Source organism: Hippopotamus amphibius, chromosome 7, assembly GCF_030028045.1.
Source record: "Hippopotamus amphibius kiboko isolate mHipAmp2 chromosome 7, mHipAmp2.hap2, whole genome shotgun sequence".
Lineage (NCBI taxonomy): Eukaryota > Metazoa > Chordata > Mammalia > Artiodactyla > Hippopotamidae > Hippopotamus > Hippopotamus amphibius.
The window spans coordinates 48,353,582-48,370,600 of NC_080192.1; the positions used below are offsets into that span (position 1 = coordinate 48,353,582).

A 17,019-nucleotide genomic window follows, 5' to 3' on the forward strand; every position below is an offset into this window, starting at 1 on the left:
TAACCGTCATAGCAATATTCTGAAGTTGATCATACCATCTGGGGCAACTGAATACTTAATATTCATTATCCCCTCTTCTTGTTTGCTAACAGAACCCAGTTTTGCTTGGGGTATTAGTGTATACAACTAAATACTTTACCAGCCTCCATCACTGCTAAGGTGGCTTTGTGATCCAGTTCCAGACAATGAGATGTAAGCAGAAGTCTGCTGGGAGCTTCTGGGAAGCTTTTTTCTTTCTTGATGAAATGGGACACAGAGCTAGAGTCACACTCTCACCTTGTCTCCACTTCTTTCTGCCTTAGGTATAAATGTGATGGCTGGAGTTGTCTTTGGTATAAATGTGATGGAGCTGCAGCAGCCATCTTGGAAACATAAAGCAATGAGCCAACATGCTAACAAAGGCAGAAAAAAATCTGGGATCCTGATGGTATTGTTAAACAGCCAAACTGTGTCCAGCAACTGCTTACCACTGTACTTCCAGTTATGTAAGAAAAAGAAATAATTTTTTCGGATAAGGAAACCAAAGGCTACTTGTAACAAGTAACTTGCCGAATTTATATACTCTTTCAGGGTTGGTATAGGGATTTTAACTCACATATTCTGACTCTAGAATCTAGAGCTTACTCTCTCAGACATGGTACTGTACCACATCCTCATTCTGTTAGGTTGCAAGATCTACTCATGAGTTTCTTCGGAAACTTGAGCTTGATCTTGAGCCTCCCTTTGACTTCTTTTCAGAGATGCCAGTGTCAAGTGTTACCTTGTCTGAACAACACACATCCCTCTCTTACCATCCATTTCTACTGTGATGAAAACCAGATCAAAACCATCTCACTTTCTTGCTTAGAATCCTTGACAATGTTTCTTCCTCTACAGCAGGGTAGACAGTAACCTCAACTGTCTAGAGTAATATAGATAACATAATTGGTAGAGGCAAGGAGATTGTAAGAAAATCAATTGTGTTGGTGTATTAGTTATCTACTGCTGTGTAACAGATTACTCCAAAACTTAGCAACTTAAAACAACAAACCCTATTTCTTACACAGTTTTTGAGAGCCGGGAATCTGAGAGCAGCTCCGCTAAATGGTTCTGGCTCAGGCTTTTCACAAGGTTGCATAATTTAGTAATGTCTGCCATGGAAGAAGGTAGGGAGAGTAATGACATGTGCCTCTGATGGACACACATGGCCATATAATTTATTGCCCAAACCAAGACAGTTTTGAGAGTAAAAGGGGGTGCTATCATAATTACACTAAAATAGTGAATTAAATTGTGCTATAAATTGGAACTGACTCAGAGAAACCAGGATGTGTGGTCACCATCCACACAGCCCTTCATGAAATCACCCCAGTGTCATCTCTCGCTGTTCACCTGTGCTCATTAGGGCCACATCAGAGACTCACTGTTCTCGGAGCACACGCACACTTCTAAACTCCACTGCCTACTCTCCTGCTGTCCCCAGTTCATCCTGTTTTCTCCTCATCCCCCACCCCCCCACGCCTGGCTTGTTTCCTCTTAGACTTCAACTTCTCTAAGTCCTAGCACAAGTATCATTTCTTTTATCTGCTGTTTTTACCTCCTGCCCTTCTTTCCAGGCTAATTGCTCTTTCACGAGGGTTTTTGTAGTACTTTATACATATCTTTAATGCAGCATTTATCCCTGTAACACACATACAGGGGCCATGTATTACTTAATTAGGACTCTCATACCTGTCTCAGTGTCTGGCACAAAGAAGGTGCTTGATAATCGTTCACTGAATTGTTGTTTTGTATCTCACCTCCACTCTTTTTCTTTAATACCTACCCTCTGCAGGAGATAATAAGGAAGAGTGAAAATGCCAAGCAGGCAGCGAGAGGGAGGTAACGCGGGAACGGAGAAAACCCACAAACTGGATAATTGGTTCTTGAATTACTGACCATTAACCTAAGTTGTGCTTGTAGTAATTTCAAATTCTTCTCTTGCTTTTTACTTCCAAGTGAACAGAAGCTGTCTTCACTGAGAATGAGTTCTTTGTTAATAGTAAGACTGAATACTATTGCCTATACTAGAGAGACAAAAAGTACTCAGTGGATGCGTGTGCTTTATAAAAGCTGTCTCCCTCAGAAGTTCATAACGAAGGATTGAAAATCAATCCCAGGCCTACACAGGGCATATAGGAGGATTTATCCTCTCGTGTACATATCTAACACTTACTGATACTAATATGCATGGTCTATAAACCTTGGCGGGCGGGGATGGGGTGGGGAGAGAAACTGACGGTGAGCAATGCTCTCTATAAATTCTTATGAATGAAATTAAGCTACGAGATACAAAATAAATAGTTCTGTGGGACTTAGATGTGTTTGTTGGAGGCAGGTAAGTTAATGGTAGGACACAATTACATCTACTAAATTGTTTTTAATTTTAATCTTAAAGCCTGACATGAGGTAGAGCAAATGATAATCACATGGTACATTTTCTTTGGTGGGATTTCATTTGGTCTCCTTTTGAATTAGAGGCCCCAGAAAACTTGGACCTGGTTCTGGCTCTGGTCCTTCTTGGCAGTGTGATTTAAAGTAAGTCATACACAAATGAACCTATCTATGAAACAGAAAGAGAATCAGCGACATAGAACAGACTGGTGGTTGCCTAGGGGAAGAGGGGGTGGGAGAGGGTTGGATTGGGATTTGGGGATTAGCAGATGCAAACTGGTATATATAGGATGGCTAAACAAGGTCCTACTGTATAGCACAGGGAACTATATTCAATACCCTGTGATAAACCATAATGGAAAAGAATATGAAAAAGAATGTACATATATGTATAACCGAGTCACTTTGCTGCACAACAGTAATTAACACAACATGGTAATTCAACTACACTTCAATAAAAAATAAATTAAGTCTCACCATGCAAATGGAAACAAATCGTCAACCATGGTTCCCAGTGTCTATAAGAACCTGGTTCCTAAGCCTGTGCCACCTCCATCCAAGCCCAGTGCGTGGAAAGCTAACAGAATGGAACACAAATCAGGATCCCTTTCCTCTAGCCGGGAGTCTGCTTTTACCAGTCCAATCTCTGTTACCAAACCAGTAGTACTGGCTGGTGGTATAGTTCTAAGCTCTCCCAAAGAGAGCCCCGCCAGCACCACTCCTCCAATTGAGATCAGCTCCTCTCGCCTGACCAAGTTGACCCGCCGAACTACTGACAGGAAGAGCGAGTTCCTGAAGACACTGAAAGATGACCGAAACGGAGACTTCTCAGAGAACAGAGACTGTGAGAAGCTAGAGGATTCAGAGGACAACAGCACACCTGAACCAAAGGAAAATGGAGAGGAAGGCTGTCATCAGAATGGTCTTGCTCTCCCCGTAGAAGATGAAGGGGAGGTCCTCTCTCACTCTTTGGAAGCAGAGCACAGGTTACTGAAAGCAATGGGATGGCAGGAGTATCCTGAAAATGATGAGAATTGCCTTCCCCTCACAGAGGATGAGCTCAAAGAGTTCCACATGAAGACAGAGCAGCTGAGAAGAAATGGCTTTGGGAAGAATGGCTTCTTGCAGAGCCGAAGTTCCAGCCTGTTCTCCCCTTGGAGAAGCACTTGTAAAGCAGAGTTTGAAGACTCAGACACAGAAACAAGTAGCAGTGAAACATCTGATGACGATGCCTGGAAGTAGGCGTATAAATGCTTACAGTTAAATCTGACCCAGTAAACTAGCTTGTGTGTTTAGGGGTTATACAGAAGAAATCGTTCTTTTCCTTTTCCTTTTCTTATGTTGTTGAATACTTCATGCACAAGGGAAATAATCATATCCCAAAGAGAGAGCGAGCGATTGGCTTGTTTAGCTTTTGCTGTTGTTCTTCCCTGTTATCTGCTTAATAGAACTTTGTGTGGTGGGAAAGATTTTAAAAACACACACACGTACACACAGTATATATGGGGCGATGCACAGGTGGGAGCTGGCAGTGCAGAGAGGAGACACTGGTCTGCAGCAACAGCTTCTACTACCAGCCCTTGGGGCACTCACCCCTGTGCTCAAGCAATCATTGTCAATGACAAAGTGACGATTGAAGTTATAATTGTATTAAATTAATGCTAATAATTTGGATATTTTATTTTATTTCTGGCTGCTCGGGTAACGTTAGCCCTTAACCAAGCATATGTGGTTTTTTCCCTTTTTTTTCCTTTCTGGGTACAGCTGTAAAATATTTGGATATAGGAAATGTTGTGTTATTCTTGCAGCCTTGATATTCAGGGTGGATTGTAAAATATACATTTTTGTGAGATTTCAAAGATTAAGATTATTTTGATAACATTATTTACAGATTTAAAAGATGTGGTTATCACAAGTCTGTTAAGGGGGAAAACTACTGCATAAAATAACTAACTTGGAATAAATATTTTGCATCAAAAAAAAAATTAAAAAAATAAAGTCATAACTTTTCTCTGAACCATTTTCCTATTTAAGATGGAGCTACTAATAATACTTATTTCACAAGGTTAAATGAAATAAAGAATGCGAAAGGACTCTAGATTGGGATGAAGTCTACCAATGGTAGTTAGGACTATTTTTAGGCTGATTTGCCGGTAGCAGTGATGGAGGGAGAGTGGGAGGGACAACAGAATGGAGAACCATACTTAAGCCACCCCCAGGTCTCCGGTGACTGAAACCCTGGTTTGTCCTATGACAGCAAGGTTAATAATAACACCCAATAAAGCATGAGCACTTGAAAATTAGCCTGGGACAAGGTTGGGTTTGCCCGGGAGGGTTGGTCCTGACATCACACGCTTCAAACGTGTGGCTGCCAGTGAGGTTGTTGCTCTATTACTGCCTGCTTTGGAAAGGGCGAGTCTAAATTGGAATTCTCTTTCCTCTGTTTAGGCCGTTTCTGCTGAGTCCCAGAGCGCTGATTATAGTCCTTACACTCTTCAACAGGCTGTTTCATTCTTGACTCACCTCCAGACTCATAAATATTCCTCAGAAAATACAGAGGTTTTATAAGGTGCTTATCCCTTAACCTTGTGCCTTAATGTGTCCTGTGTAACAGCCAGGTCACAGCATCTTTCCCTCTTTATTGTCCCTGACCTGTGCAGGAGCAAAAACCTTGACAGACTTTTTTAAAGAGAGTTTCTCTGCAGCTGTGTGACCTTGGGTGGTTTCTTCATACTGAAAGAGGGGTGACAATAACGAATGTGGAGGCTGTTGTGAGCTTGAGCAGTGACACAGAGAAGAGCACCTGGTACGCGGCAAATATCCAGTTAACGTAGTTGCTGTTATTATTATTCATAATAACATTAAAGGCATTCAGAACAAAACATCTGTAATGAGTCCTGGAAAGATTAATTTATACTTAATAGTCAAGAGGCTAGCCAACAATATTTTCCGTGTGCTGACTTAGAAGAAAGTCCCTGCCTGGAGGGAGAGAAAAATGTCAGCACTCAAAAAATCTAAATAACAATATAATAGATGGAGGCCATTTCAGTACATTTAAAAACTATTATGCAAGATAATCCAAGGTGGACTGAGTGTGCAAACAGTGATTTTTTTTTTCTTTAGTTGAGTAGTTTGCCTGGGTGTCACTCTATAATATATTGAAAACAGTTACTTGATATTGTATCATGACCATGAAGTGTGACACTGAGATTTGCATCAGAAGCAACCAGCGCCCTATGTGCCAGCTGGTTTTTAGACCAGGAGACGTCAAATGTAGAGGCAAGATCTCTAGGGCTGGCCAAATATATACTACCCCTGGTCACGCACCAGTGCTAGACCTTATGCTCAGTTTCATTTCTTAACGACCTTGATCCTTATTAAAATGGTAATATCCTTACTGTCATAAATTACTGACACGTTTGTATGAGTGAGCTTGGGTCCTGTTTGAAGATTAAGCTTTACCGGAGGAGAAGGCTCTTAGAGAAGCTGGGAGGAGAGCTGTCACTGCAGGGAAGGAGAGCGGGAAGTATGGAGGCTGGGGGAGGGGAGGGGCAGCCAGTCTAAGGCTGTCCTCTCTAGAGAAGCCAGCTGGGCCATCCTGTACCCTTAACGCAGCTTCATCTTCCGTGTCCCTTCTCCGGCAGGCGGCACTGGTTACACTCAGAGAGGTGGAACACAGATTGCCCCCTTTATTCTTCTATTTGTTCTAGGAACCAGGAAAAACAGGTGTTGATCTTATAAGCAAGGAAAGGAGGGCTCATGAGTGGTGAGAAGCTGCACTTCTGGCTTATTTGTAAGGCCTGGCATTTTGACGTTGTAAATTGTCTCCAGGGCTTTAAAACTATTGAATAAAACAATAAAAAAGTAATAAAGAATTTTTAATAGCCTAAAGTGGATAATGTAGTTCCTCTGGTGGGAAAATTATGATGTAACGTTAAATCATTCTTCATGAAAAATTTTTTTTAATGAAGCAGGAACTAACAAAGACTGAGCTGAGAAAAAAACTGTTGTTGAATAATATATGATGCTGAGGTTTCATAGGCTGTTGTGAATAGTTCAAAGAGCTAACGTGATTGAAACATGAAAGTAGGTTTATATTAATTTTTATTCATCACAATCTGAAATTATTTTGTTTATTTATTTACTTGTTTATTGTCAGGCTTCCCGCTAGATTGGGAACCAATGGGGGAGGGCAAGCACCATTTCTCTGTTCTCCACTATTTCTCTGTCCTCCTACCATCTAGCACGTGACTGGCATATATTTGTGGAATGATGAATTTATAATCCAGCCTCATCCACTGGCTCAAAATTACTCATTTCCTAAATTCACTTTATTATAAGTGCTAAAATGAGATATCTGGAGATTGTTTAGAAAAAACAAAACAAAATTCAATCCTGACCTGAAATCATATATGATAATTACAAAAATATTCTTCAACAGACACAGATTACTATGGCTCTATATCTTCAACAATTACCATTTTGAAATAAATTATTCAACATCATTAGATTACTTATAAATGACATCAATCAATTAGCACTGTAAGGCTGAGATTTGAAGGATTTTTTTTTTAAGAGGCTAGATTGGTAAAGCTTTAACTCTTCATATTTTCCAGAAAGGATTAAAGCAATCTGGGCTCTTATCAGGCTCCCTCTCTTCAGCCCCTACTTAAGATTTAATTAACGTGCACATCGTTTGGGCTGCCCATTCTAACCCTGCTGAACACAGGCAGAGGTAAGAGTCTGAACAAGAAGCGTGGGACTGAAGCACCCCAGCCCCTCAGCATTAGAAGAGTGAAACCTGGCACATTTTGATGCATAGCAACGAATCAAAGACTACAGAGCTGACTGCTAAAGACTCCCTTTTATATAGAAGTCCCTGCCGGGTCTTTACACACTGAAATGAATCATTGTCACCTGTGTCAGTTTTGCTCTTCATTTGCTTGCTGTATTTCATCTGTATTTGGAGGTATTAAGAATCACTGTTTGATCTATTGTATTTATTGTCACACACTTATACTTTGGGTTTTCTGCACCCCTATAAAAATATGATGTATAAGGACATTAAAGGGCAGTTATCATCCATCCTGCACTGCCAAGGTGGTTGGCTCTACAGACAGCTCTTGTAGTTTAGTAAGACAAAAGATTTGCCTTTAAAAAAAAAATCTCCATATTAGTGTGACTAGCTTGTCCTGGTTTACCAGGAAATTTCCTGATTTTAAAATAGAATGTCCCAAATCCCCAGGACCCTTTTAGTCCTGGGCAGACTGAGAAGGTTAGTTACCCTCTTCCTAGCTGTGTTGTTGAGAGGACTTTATCAGGGTTTCTTGAAACCAGAGCAAGCAATTGATTTGGAGTCCAGCACTGCATTTTAAAGGATAGTAAATCTCCACCATGGCGAAGAAGCGTAAGTCAATAGGCAGTAAAAGTATACACGTTTTAAGAAACTGCTCTGTGCAGCGTTCTTTAAAGTACTACCCTTTGGAGCCACTCTGGGATTTAAACACCAGTGCTTCACTCCTTTTTGGTCGCAGGAACATAGGGTCAAGTTATCCAGAAGCATTCGAAGTTGTTTAGCGAACTGTGAAGAATTTCACCAGGCTAACCAACATATACATGGGTTTGAAATTGATTCCAGAAGGGCTGATGATGATAGGGTCCATATCAAAGGCAGCAGTGATGCCTTTGATAGAGTGAATCACTGCTGCAAAACAATCTTTTGTGAGAACCAGTTTTCCCCTCCACACAAATGGGATTGATCTGTGCACTGGACAATGCTCCTGTCCTTCCTTCTTCTGTATGGGAACATGCGTAATGAGGGAGGGATGTGCTAGAAGCCATGACTGTCAGGGATTAAGGACATTGTGTCCATGGTTTAAGCACCCCACTCCTGTAGATGTTAATTCCTTGAACCTCTGAACTTGTCAGTCTGATTTTCCAATCCCTTTTTTATGGCTGACACCTAACGGGTTTCTGGAGAGTGGAGGCATGCCATAGCAGAACCAACAAGGGTTTAAGAGTCAGATAAACTGGGTTTAAATCCTGGCCTTGCCTAGTACTGACTATATAAACTATAGGCAAGTCTCTTGCCTTCTTTGAGTCTGTTTATCATCTGCAAAACAGATTTAATGATTCTCTCCTGATTGTTATGCGGACCAAATAAGATGATACGTGTGAGAGTGCTTGAGTTGGTACCAAAATTATACTGAAATAAACCCGCATGATGATGTGTAGACTGTCTTTGGGTACCCACATATCATAGGTGGTCTTTAAGGGCTGCTGGTTTGGTAAATGATGGGCATGAGGTAGAAAGCACTTTAAATTAGGAGTCAAAGAGTATAGGATCTACACTGGGCTCTACCCTTAACCACTCTTGAGCTTTGGTTTTCACTGAGCTCAAGTATGAAAGTTGTGTCAAGTATTCCTACAATTCCTTACTCTTCTACAATTCCGTGAATCTATGAAGTCTGCAATATGTGAATTTGAGGTATGTTTATAGTCTAGAGTAACTATTGTACCATGTATCACATTATATTCTACAGAAGACACCGTCCCGCATGTTTGAGTTCTGCCTCAGGAAGAGTGGTCTCTTGTAGCCCTACATACCATTCAACGTGATCTGCACATCCTTTCCCTACTCCCCAGCCATAGCTGTTTGGAAACCTATCACACAGTGGGCCTGTGAGACTCTGTTGTTGGACATTTGGGATTAGAATATGGAAAGTCTAGTGAATAGACATTGATGCTGCACCTGGAAGGTCACCAGGTAGGTGTTTGGAGGCTGAGGGTAGCATTTTGTGAAAGCCACGATGGATTGTGTGAAAGCAGAGTGAAAGGAGGCAATCTAAGGGGTATGTTTGATGAAGAGAGAGGGACAGAAAGATGGAGAAAGTAACTTATTTGGTCCTTCTTTGTTCCAATCACCCACAGGCCTTGGTGTTCTTTCTACATTTGAGTTCTGTGAGATTTCCTATATTCTCTTTCACCTAAAGCAGATTTGAATGTCTTTTCTGTTCTTTACGTCTAACTGTGCCCTAAGACGTGTGACAACATAGACTGGAAATTGGTAGCACAGACTGGGAAATCTCTGACTGGATTTCGTCTTGTTTCCTTTAGGAACAAGAATTTGGCACAGCACTGTGCATAAAGTGGGACAAAGTAGGTGCTCAATGAATTTATACTGAAATAACATGAAAACCATGTATTTGTGTATGAATAGTGCCATTGATGGCATTTATACCGAAGGGTTAACTGGAATAGTTGATTATGCTTCAGGAAGCATTTCCTTGGATCCTCTCAACTGGGCAAGAAGGGTCATTGAGCACTGTCTTCACTGTGTCCCCAGGACCTATTCAGGATCTGGCTCACTGTAGGCTTGATTTTAAAATGTCTGTTGAGCTGAATGGCCCAGGATTGCTTTATATATCATAGAGATATAAAAAGAGATATAATTTATAGCTGCTCTACATAAGCAGCTTGCAGTGTAGTTGGGAAGATACAAGTAAAACAAACAGAAAACACGGTGAATTTGCAATGGATTTCAAATAGCTGGGAGAATGGAAGGTCAGCGAGGTCTAATATGTTTACAGCAGGTTTGTGCAAGAACAGGAGGTTGAGTTACTTGAGAGCTGGGTGGGATTTGGCAAGGCAGAGCTAGGTGGGGAGGTGGACAAGAGGCTAAGCCAAGGCCTGGGGGCGGTAATGAGAGCTTTGCAGTACTCACACTGACAATTTAACAGTTCACATTAAGAAATTTGAGACCGAATGCCCAAGTATGGGAGGCAATAGAGGTTTTGGCTAAGAGTGCTGACCCTGGAGTTGGACTTTCTAGATTCAAGTCCCAGCTCCACACCCACCTCTTCCCATTACTGGCTTTGCAATGAAAGGCAATTTACCTAACCTTCCTGTGCCTCAGTTTCCTCATCTGTAAAACTGGGGGTAATAATAGTATCCATCTCATAGGGGTGTTGTAAGGATTAAAGGGAATGTTGTTTGTAAAGTTCTTAGATTAGTGTCTGGCACTTAGTAAACACAATGTCCGTAGTTATAATCTGTTGTAGTACACACCTGGAAGTAGGTTTCAATGTAAAGAACTACTCTATTATTAATTCTGACATGCATATTGAATAGCAAATCTCTTGGTCATTTAGGAAGCCAGATACTATCTGAGTTGCTACTGAATTTATGGAGCACTGATTGGGATTGGTTTATGGCAGGAAAGAACAGTAAATGTGTAGAAGCCAGTGGTAGGTAGAGACCTGGGGGTGGAGTTTGGATCTGGTGCATAACTGCTAGGGCATAGCTGCTTTTCCTGAGCAGGGAAGTGATATGATGAAAGTGAGGGAAGGAGAAACAGGGATAGGCAGTCCAGTGAGGACCCAGGAGGGGCTATTGCAATAATTAGGTGTCAGGCGACGAAGGCTGTGGCTGTGAGACAGAAATGCGGTGGGAAATCTGAGAGACTTCAAAGGAACGATGTCCATTTCTCACCACCTCTGCCGCCTCCACCTTGGTCCAGGCCACCATCATCTCTTGCTTGGATTACTGCAGCTCTTCTAACCTCTCTCTTTCTGGCCTCGCCTCCTACAGCCTTATCTCAAGACAGTTGCGCCTTTGTACACACTGTCCAACAGCTCCCGCCTCGCTCAGAGGACAAGCTGAACTCCTCACCGGGATCTATAAGGGCTGCACCATTGGGCTCCCATTACCTCTGGCTTCAGCCCCTACTAGCTGACTATTAGTTTCTCTGCTGCACAAAGCTGTTATCCTTGCTGGTCCTCAAACATATCAGACCTGGTCCCGCCCCCGGGAAATTGCCTGTGACTGTTCTTCCCCTAAATATCTTCAGAGCCAATTCCCTTACCTCCTTTTGGTCTCTGCTCAAATGTCACCTTATTAGTGACATCTTCCTTGACTATGCTTCTGAAAATAGCAGTCCTTCACTCACCTTGACACTTTCCATTCGCCTTACTCTGCTTGGCTTTTCCTTCCCTATCAGCACGTGACATGAGTTCTTTGTTCACTGTCTGATTTCTCTACTAGGCTGCTAGCTCCACGAAGGCCGATATCTTTGACTGTCTTGCTCACTGATGCATCGACAGGACCTAGAACAGTGCCTGGCATATAGGAGGTGTTCAGTAAATATGTGTTGAATGAATGGGTGACTAAGAAGCCATTAGATTTGTTGTGTCAGGCACAGCGGTGGGTGCCCCCTTAGAAACAGCCTCATTTACTCTTGCAAGGACCCTGTCAGAAAGTATTGTCCTCATTGTTTTCCAAATGACAATATCATATCGAGGCATGGAGACAGAGCACAGAGCTGGTGAGTGACACAGTCAGGAGCTGTGTCCATTCTTCTGACCTTGGCGCTGTGTGTGGTGAAGATGGGATGGGGAGGGAGGGGTCAGCAGGTGCCAAGGCTTCCAGCCTCTGAGCCATGGAAGGGCAGAAGAACCACCGATGGAAGTGGGAATGAAGGGAAAGAAGGCCAGTATTCCAGAAAAAGCAGCAGTGGAGTGATGAAACGTGGGACCCAGTAAATAGGGGGAAACCCTTAATCTTGAGTAGGGTGACTACATAATCTATTGACTAAATAATATATTGTCTGAGACCTTTCTGAGAGTCAAAGTGGGCACAATTAATTAAGCTGGAATGGCAGACATAAAGTGGGACTGTCCCAGCAAATGGGGACAAGTGGTCACCCTGGATTTAAGGAATTTTGGAAAGTTGGTGAGAAATCATGTCTAGAGATTTGGGTGTTTCCTTGGAGAGCGACACAGGAGAAGCTGTGAGGATGGGGTGGGTGTCTCAGCATCAGGTTGAGGGAAGAAGGGAATGTCAAGGCCAGCTTCCGAACCCTCCCATAGACAAGTGTGGGAAGAGAAACAGGAGTCCGTGAAAGACCCAGCAGAACCCGAGGGGAGATGAACAGAGAGATGAGGAGGGGAGGTGGACAGGAAGGAGGGGCAGTGGGTGGAGGCCACATTTTGCAGGGCAACTTAGAAGTAGGTCAGCTGGAACTTGGCAACAAAATGAGATTAGAGAATCACTTGCTTTTTGATTTTGTAACAAAATCGTCATCTGTCTCCACAAAGTGCTAAAAGGCATTTAATTAAAGTAGATTAAAATTAATTTTAATTTGAGGGCTTTTTTTCCCTGCTACTGCCCTCATTATATTTTGAGACGCTTCAGGGTGCTTTCAAAGACTGGTTGAGGGTTTGGTGCCTGAGCCTGAAGTTTTCTTGTGCCTCTGCATGACCTGAGTCACTAAAAGATCCTATATTTAGAGTGTCATTGACACAGATACAATCTGGGTCCCAGGTGGAAGATACAAAAGCAAAAGGCGATACTTTAGTGATTTCTTTGGGGTCAGGAAGATTGAAAATCGAGTTTCTGGGCTAGTATATGTAATATTGCTTGAAACCTGTTTTTTCTTGGTAAACTAGAAATTTTAATAACTTAATTATCAGTTTAAGCAGGTGTTTTCCTCCTCAGCCTGTTACTTCAATGAAAAAAAGCATGTGTGTGTGTCTTTGCATATGTAGGGGGTGGGGGGGGAGGGGCAGCTAGTAAACAAACAAAACCTTAGTTCAAAACACTGAAATGACAGCATTGACAAAAATGCTGATGAAGTATACCTCACAATCAAGCTGTTTATCAACAGGTGCTTCATCCTGTAGTGGTTAAGAAGGGAGAGCTAGGTCACTAACCACAACATTTTTGTCTAGCCAGTGATAGTTAGTCCAATTGGCTCAAGCCAGAAGGAGTGTTTTCCAGGTAGAGAGTATGTGTAAATAGCACCTGGTTTAGAGTTCTCAGTTTATCCAACAGTAAAGGCACACAACCAGGGCCCTGGAGACAGAATCTATCCCTGCGTTCTCTGAAAGGAAGTCTTAACAGTTGTGTCTGAGAGCAGCATTAGGCAGAGGATACAGAGCAAGCCTTCCCCGCAGTTCCTTTTCATCACAGCAAATGTGTGACTGGGCTGAAGTCACAGTGGCGCATAACTTCTGGGAACCAAAGGGAATAAAATCTCACAGGAATTCAAAGGGAACAAAATCATTAACATTGAGCCAAAGCCCGCTGGCATGCATCACAGAAATCAAATAGATATAGAGGGCTTCTCTGAGAGCAGAAAATGCATGACTCCAGGCTACCCCTGCGCAAGATGCTAATATCGATACCTCGAACTGGTTTCAGAAGCAGTCCGTCTGAAGCTGGCTGTCACGCCCTATCTGATGAATGTTTGCAGCCAAGGCTGCCCTTGAGCAGAATGGGGGAGCGCGGCTTGGTTTTGGCACACCACCCTCCTTGGCCCTTCTCAACCCCACACTAAAGAACGAGTCTCCTTAAAGAGCTTCATGGAAGGCTTTATATTTAAAATGATAAGTTCTCAGAGGGATATGGTATGGCGTCAATGGTGTTCAATACTCCCTTTCTTTTCCCTTTTATCACCTTCCTCCCTCCTCCTCTCCTGTTGTTCCCATCTGTTTTATTTTCATGGTTTTTCTTTCGTGTTCCCTTTCACCATTCTTTTCCTTTCCTGAGATATGAAACTGGGAGAGAGAGAGAGAGAGAGAAGATGTAAAGGATGGGGGGTAGAGAAGGCAGGGAAGGAGGGTTACCTGTTATCTGCAGTTTGTAAATCTGTAATGTTTGTTGGTCCCAGGGATTTCTTGTATTGCTGGTGTTTGTTTTCATCTCATAGTGTTGGTGGGAGGATTAAATGTGGAGTACTTAGCCCAGTGCCTGTAGTGCAGTAAGGTCTTAATAAACACTAGTTATTATTTAAAAGTTTGCCCTTGGAATAGTATCTTTATATCTAGGGCATTCTATTTGAGTGCATATTTCTTCAATTCTCTTAAGAAGTTCCATTTTCTGAAATTCTTTTAGGGTAACTGATGTATGTGTGTTCACGCGTGCGCGCACACCCCCTCTTTCTTTCCCTCTTTTAAAGAAGGGTCACAATGCAGAGGAAAGCCAGTGCTCCACCTTGGTCTAGTAAAAAGATTTTCAAAATTTTTTGACTGTCATGACTGTCACCTCCACACACATACATCCACGTAAAATAAAAGAAATTTTCGATAAGCAATACTTGTCTTCACTACGTGCACTACTGTGTTCTGCTCTGGTCCATTCTCTTTCGTTAGAAAACCGTGGATTGTCACATACTGAGTGAATTTCATGACCCATAACTTGTGTCACTTGCAGTTCGAGGAATCGAGGTCTAACAGATGCACGAGGTTTTGCTGGATCCCACCGGCTATGTCCTCACTCTGAGCCCACCACCCTTTACCCTCATTCCTCAGACTTGCCATAGTCTCAGTTTTTCCACTTCCTCCTTTTTTTCTTCCAAGTTAAGAAACGGCAAATCAGAAATGCCTTTTCCATCTTTTTCTAGTCTTCCCTTCCCATCTCTCCCTTTCTTTTTCTCTCCGTCTCACATCTCTTCCACTCCCTAGCGAGAGATGGTCGTTCTTAACTGCTGCTTTCTGAATAATACTAGAAATAACAACAACGGCAATGCCAGCAGCCGTCGTAATACAGTGAGACCTAACACTCACTTCATTCCTGCTTCGTGTCAGACACTCATCTAAGTGTTTTACAAATTTTAACTGGTTTAATACTCATAACCACCCTATGTAGTTGACTATCCTATAATTACTTTGCACGAAGCATTACGTGCTCTTTTCTTTCAACATCTAGTCGGAATGAGGATGACACATATTAGAGAGTCTCGACTAAATACTTAATCAAATACAAATGATCATAATATTATAGAACAAACAATTTGCTTTCATAAATCCTGATCTGGAAACAATAGCTAAAGACCATGACCACAAACCGAGAATCAGTAAACCTGAGGCTTGGTATGTTGCTATGCTTAGGCTGAAATTCTTTTTGATATATTGCACACTTGCATAGGAAAACATATTATAAAACTTTAGTCTCATGTAAACATCTACCCAGAGAAAGTTCCTGTAGCATTTGCTGTTTGATTGCTGTTTTAATGCTGTTTAATAATTTTTAGTAATTAATTTTTAATGCTCTGTTTAGTAATTCTTAAAAATTTAACAAGTAGCAATTTTTTTTTCTGATTATAAAAGTAATATGTTCACTGTTAAGATTCTAGAACATGCAGTCAAACGTAAAAATGAAAATAAAAAATGACCCCAAATCCCATCACTCAAAGGCAACAGCTGTGAGGCCTTCAAACGTGTTTTGTTCGGCCTACACATTATTTTAAAATGTTTTTCATAAAAAAACCTAGATTTCTAGCATCTCCTGATGCTGAAAATATCATCAAGACCTGACAACACTGGGGCCACATTCCTGCCGGGCAGCAGTTGATGGGAGCTGAGAAGCAGCTGCTTTGGGGGCAGGGTAAGGCCCACATATTCCATCTACCCCAGTCCCCACCACTCCCATTTTTCTTACACTCAGTTTTATCCACTTGTCATTCTCATGCCCTGGGAGGCATTTGAGTTTTCTCTCTTTTCATTTAAAAATAATGTTTCCCCAACATTTCAGGTCCCAAACTGTACTCTTTGTGGGTGTTGGCCATGGCAACAAAGAGTGATGGGTAGGAGGGAGTGGCCTCTTGCTGGAGAAGGTGGGAGAGCAGAGGTCTTTGACTTCTGGCTTCTGCTTTGTCTCCTGGTGTATCTGAAATTCAAATAAGCTCTACATCTAGAGGACTAATTGCCTTAAACACTTCCCAAATCTATTCTGCATATTATTTATATAACTTTGGCCATGTTCCTATGAACTGATAAGAGTGACTTTATTATGCTAAGAAACTACTTCCTCCCTCTGTGCTTTCACACATTGCTTCACAGTGAAGAGAGCCTGGTAAGGTCCGGATCACTTCTCCTTAAACCCTTAGTTTCCTTTTAGGCCTAGGTCTTGACATCTGACCCAGCCACAATGATATTATAAACATTTCTCTATGTCATTAAAATTATTTATGAAAACAAATTTTAGTGGCCAATGTTCACTTATACGGATATATCACATTTTCCTGCCCTTCTTTTCTAGAGGGTGAGGTCTCAGTGAGAGGCAGGTCCCGTGGGAAGACATGTCCATCAGAGGGAAGAGAGGAGACACCAGGTGGAAAGGACAGGGTATCAACCAATAGAGAGATTCCAGAATTGATTACTTTAAGAGGCAGAAGTCTAAGATGAGCAGAGAGTTCCAAAATCAACAGGGTAGGTGACAAATGGGGCCAAGACAACCTGTCATAAACCTGCAAGGAGGTCAGGGAGCAGATGACCAAGGAGTAAGAAGCCAGTGGATGAGAAAGTGAACCCACAGAATCGCTGAGTGAGGTCAGTCATAATTTACGTTTTTTATTTTGTCTTGTTTTTCTTTTTTAGTGAGATTCCCATTCCTTCTACGTCATTTTAAGAGAGTTGATGCAGAGTGTATGATAATTTATCCTTTCCTCTAAAGTTGAACATTTAGGTGTTTCCAATTTTCCACTTCCATAAACAATGTTGTGATGAAATCTCAGTGCATAAGACTGTATATTTTGGGTTATCTTCAGGATAGATTTGTGAAAATGGAAGTACTTACTCTTTTTAAGAATATTGAGATATACTGGCAAAA

The 17,019-nt window shown here is 41.9% G+C and overlaps 1 protein-coding gene across 1 annotated transcript; it reads left to right on the top strand.

The window, feature by feature from the left end:
- Positions 1-2,886: 2,886 nt before the first annotated feature.
- On the top strand, positions 2,887-4,348 carry LOC130857613 (vasculin-like protein 1; the record flags this gene model as incomplete). The annotated part of the gene is made up of 1 exon (XM_057743351.1): positions 2,887-4,348. A coding segment is annotated over one exon (768 nt), but the record flags the coding sequence as incomplete, so codon positions are not given.
- Positions 4,349-17,019: the final 12,671 nt, after the last annotated feature.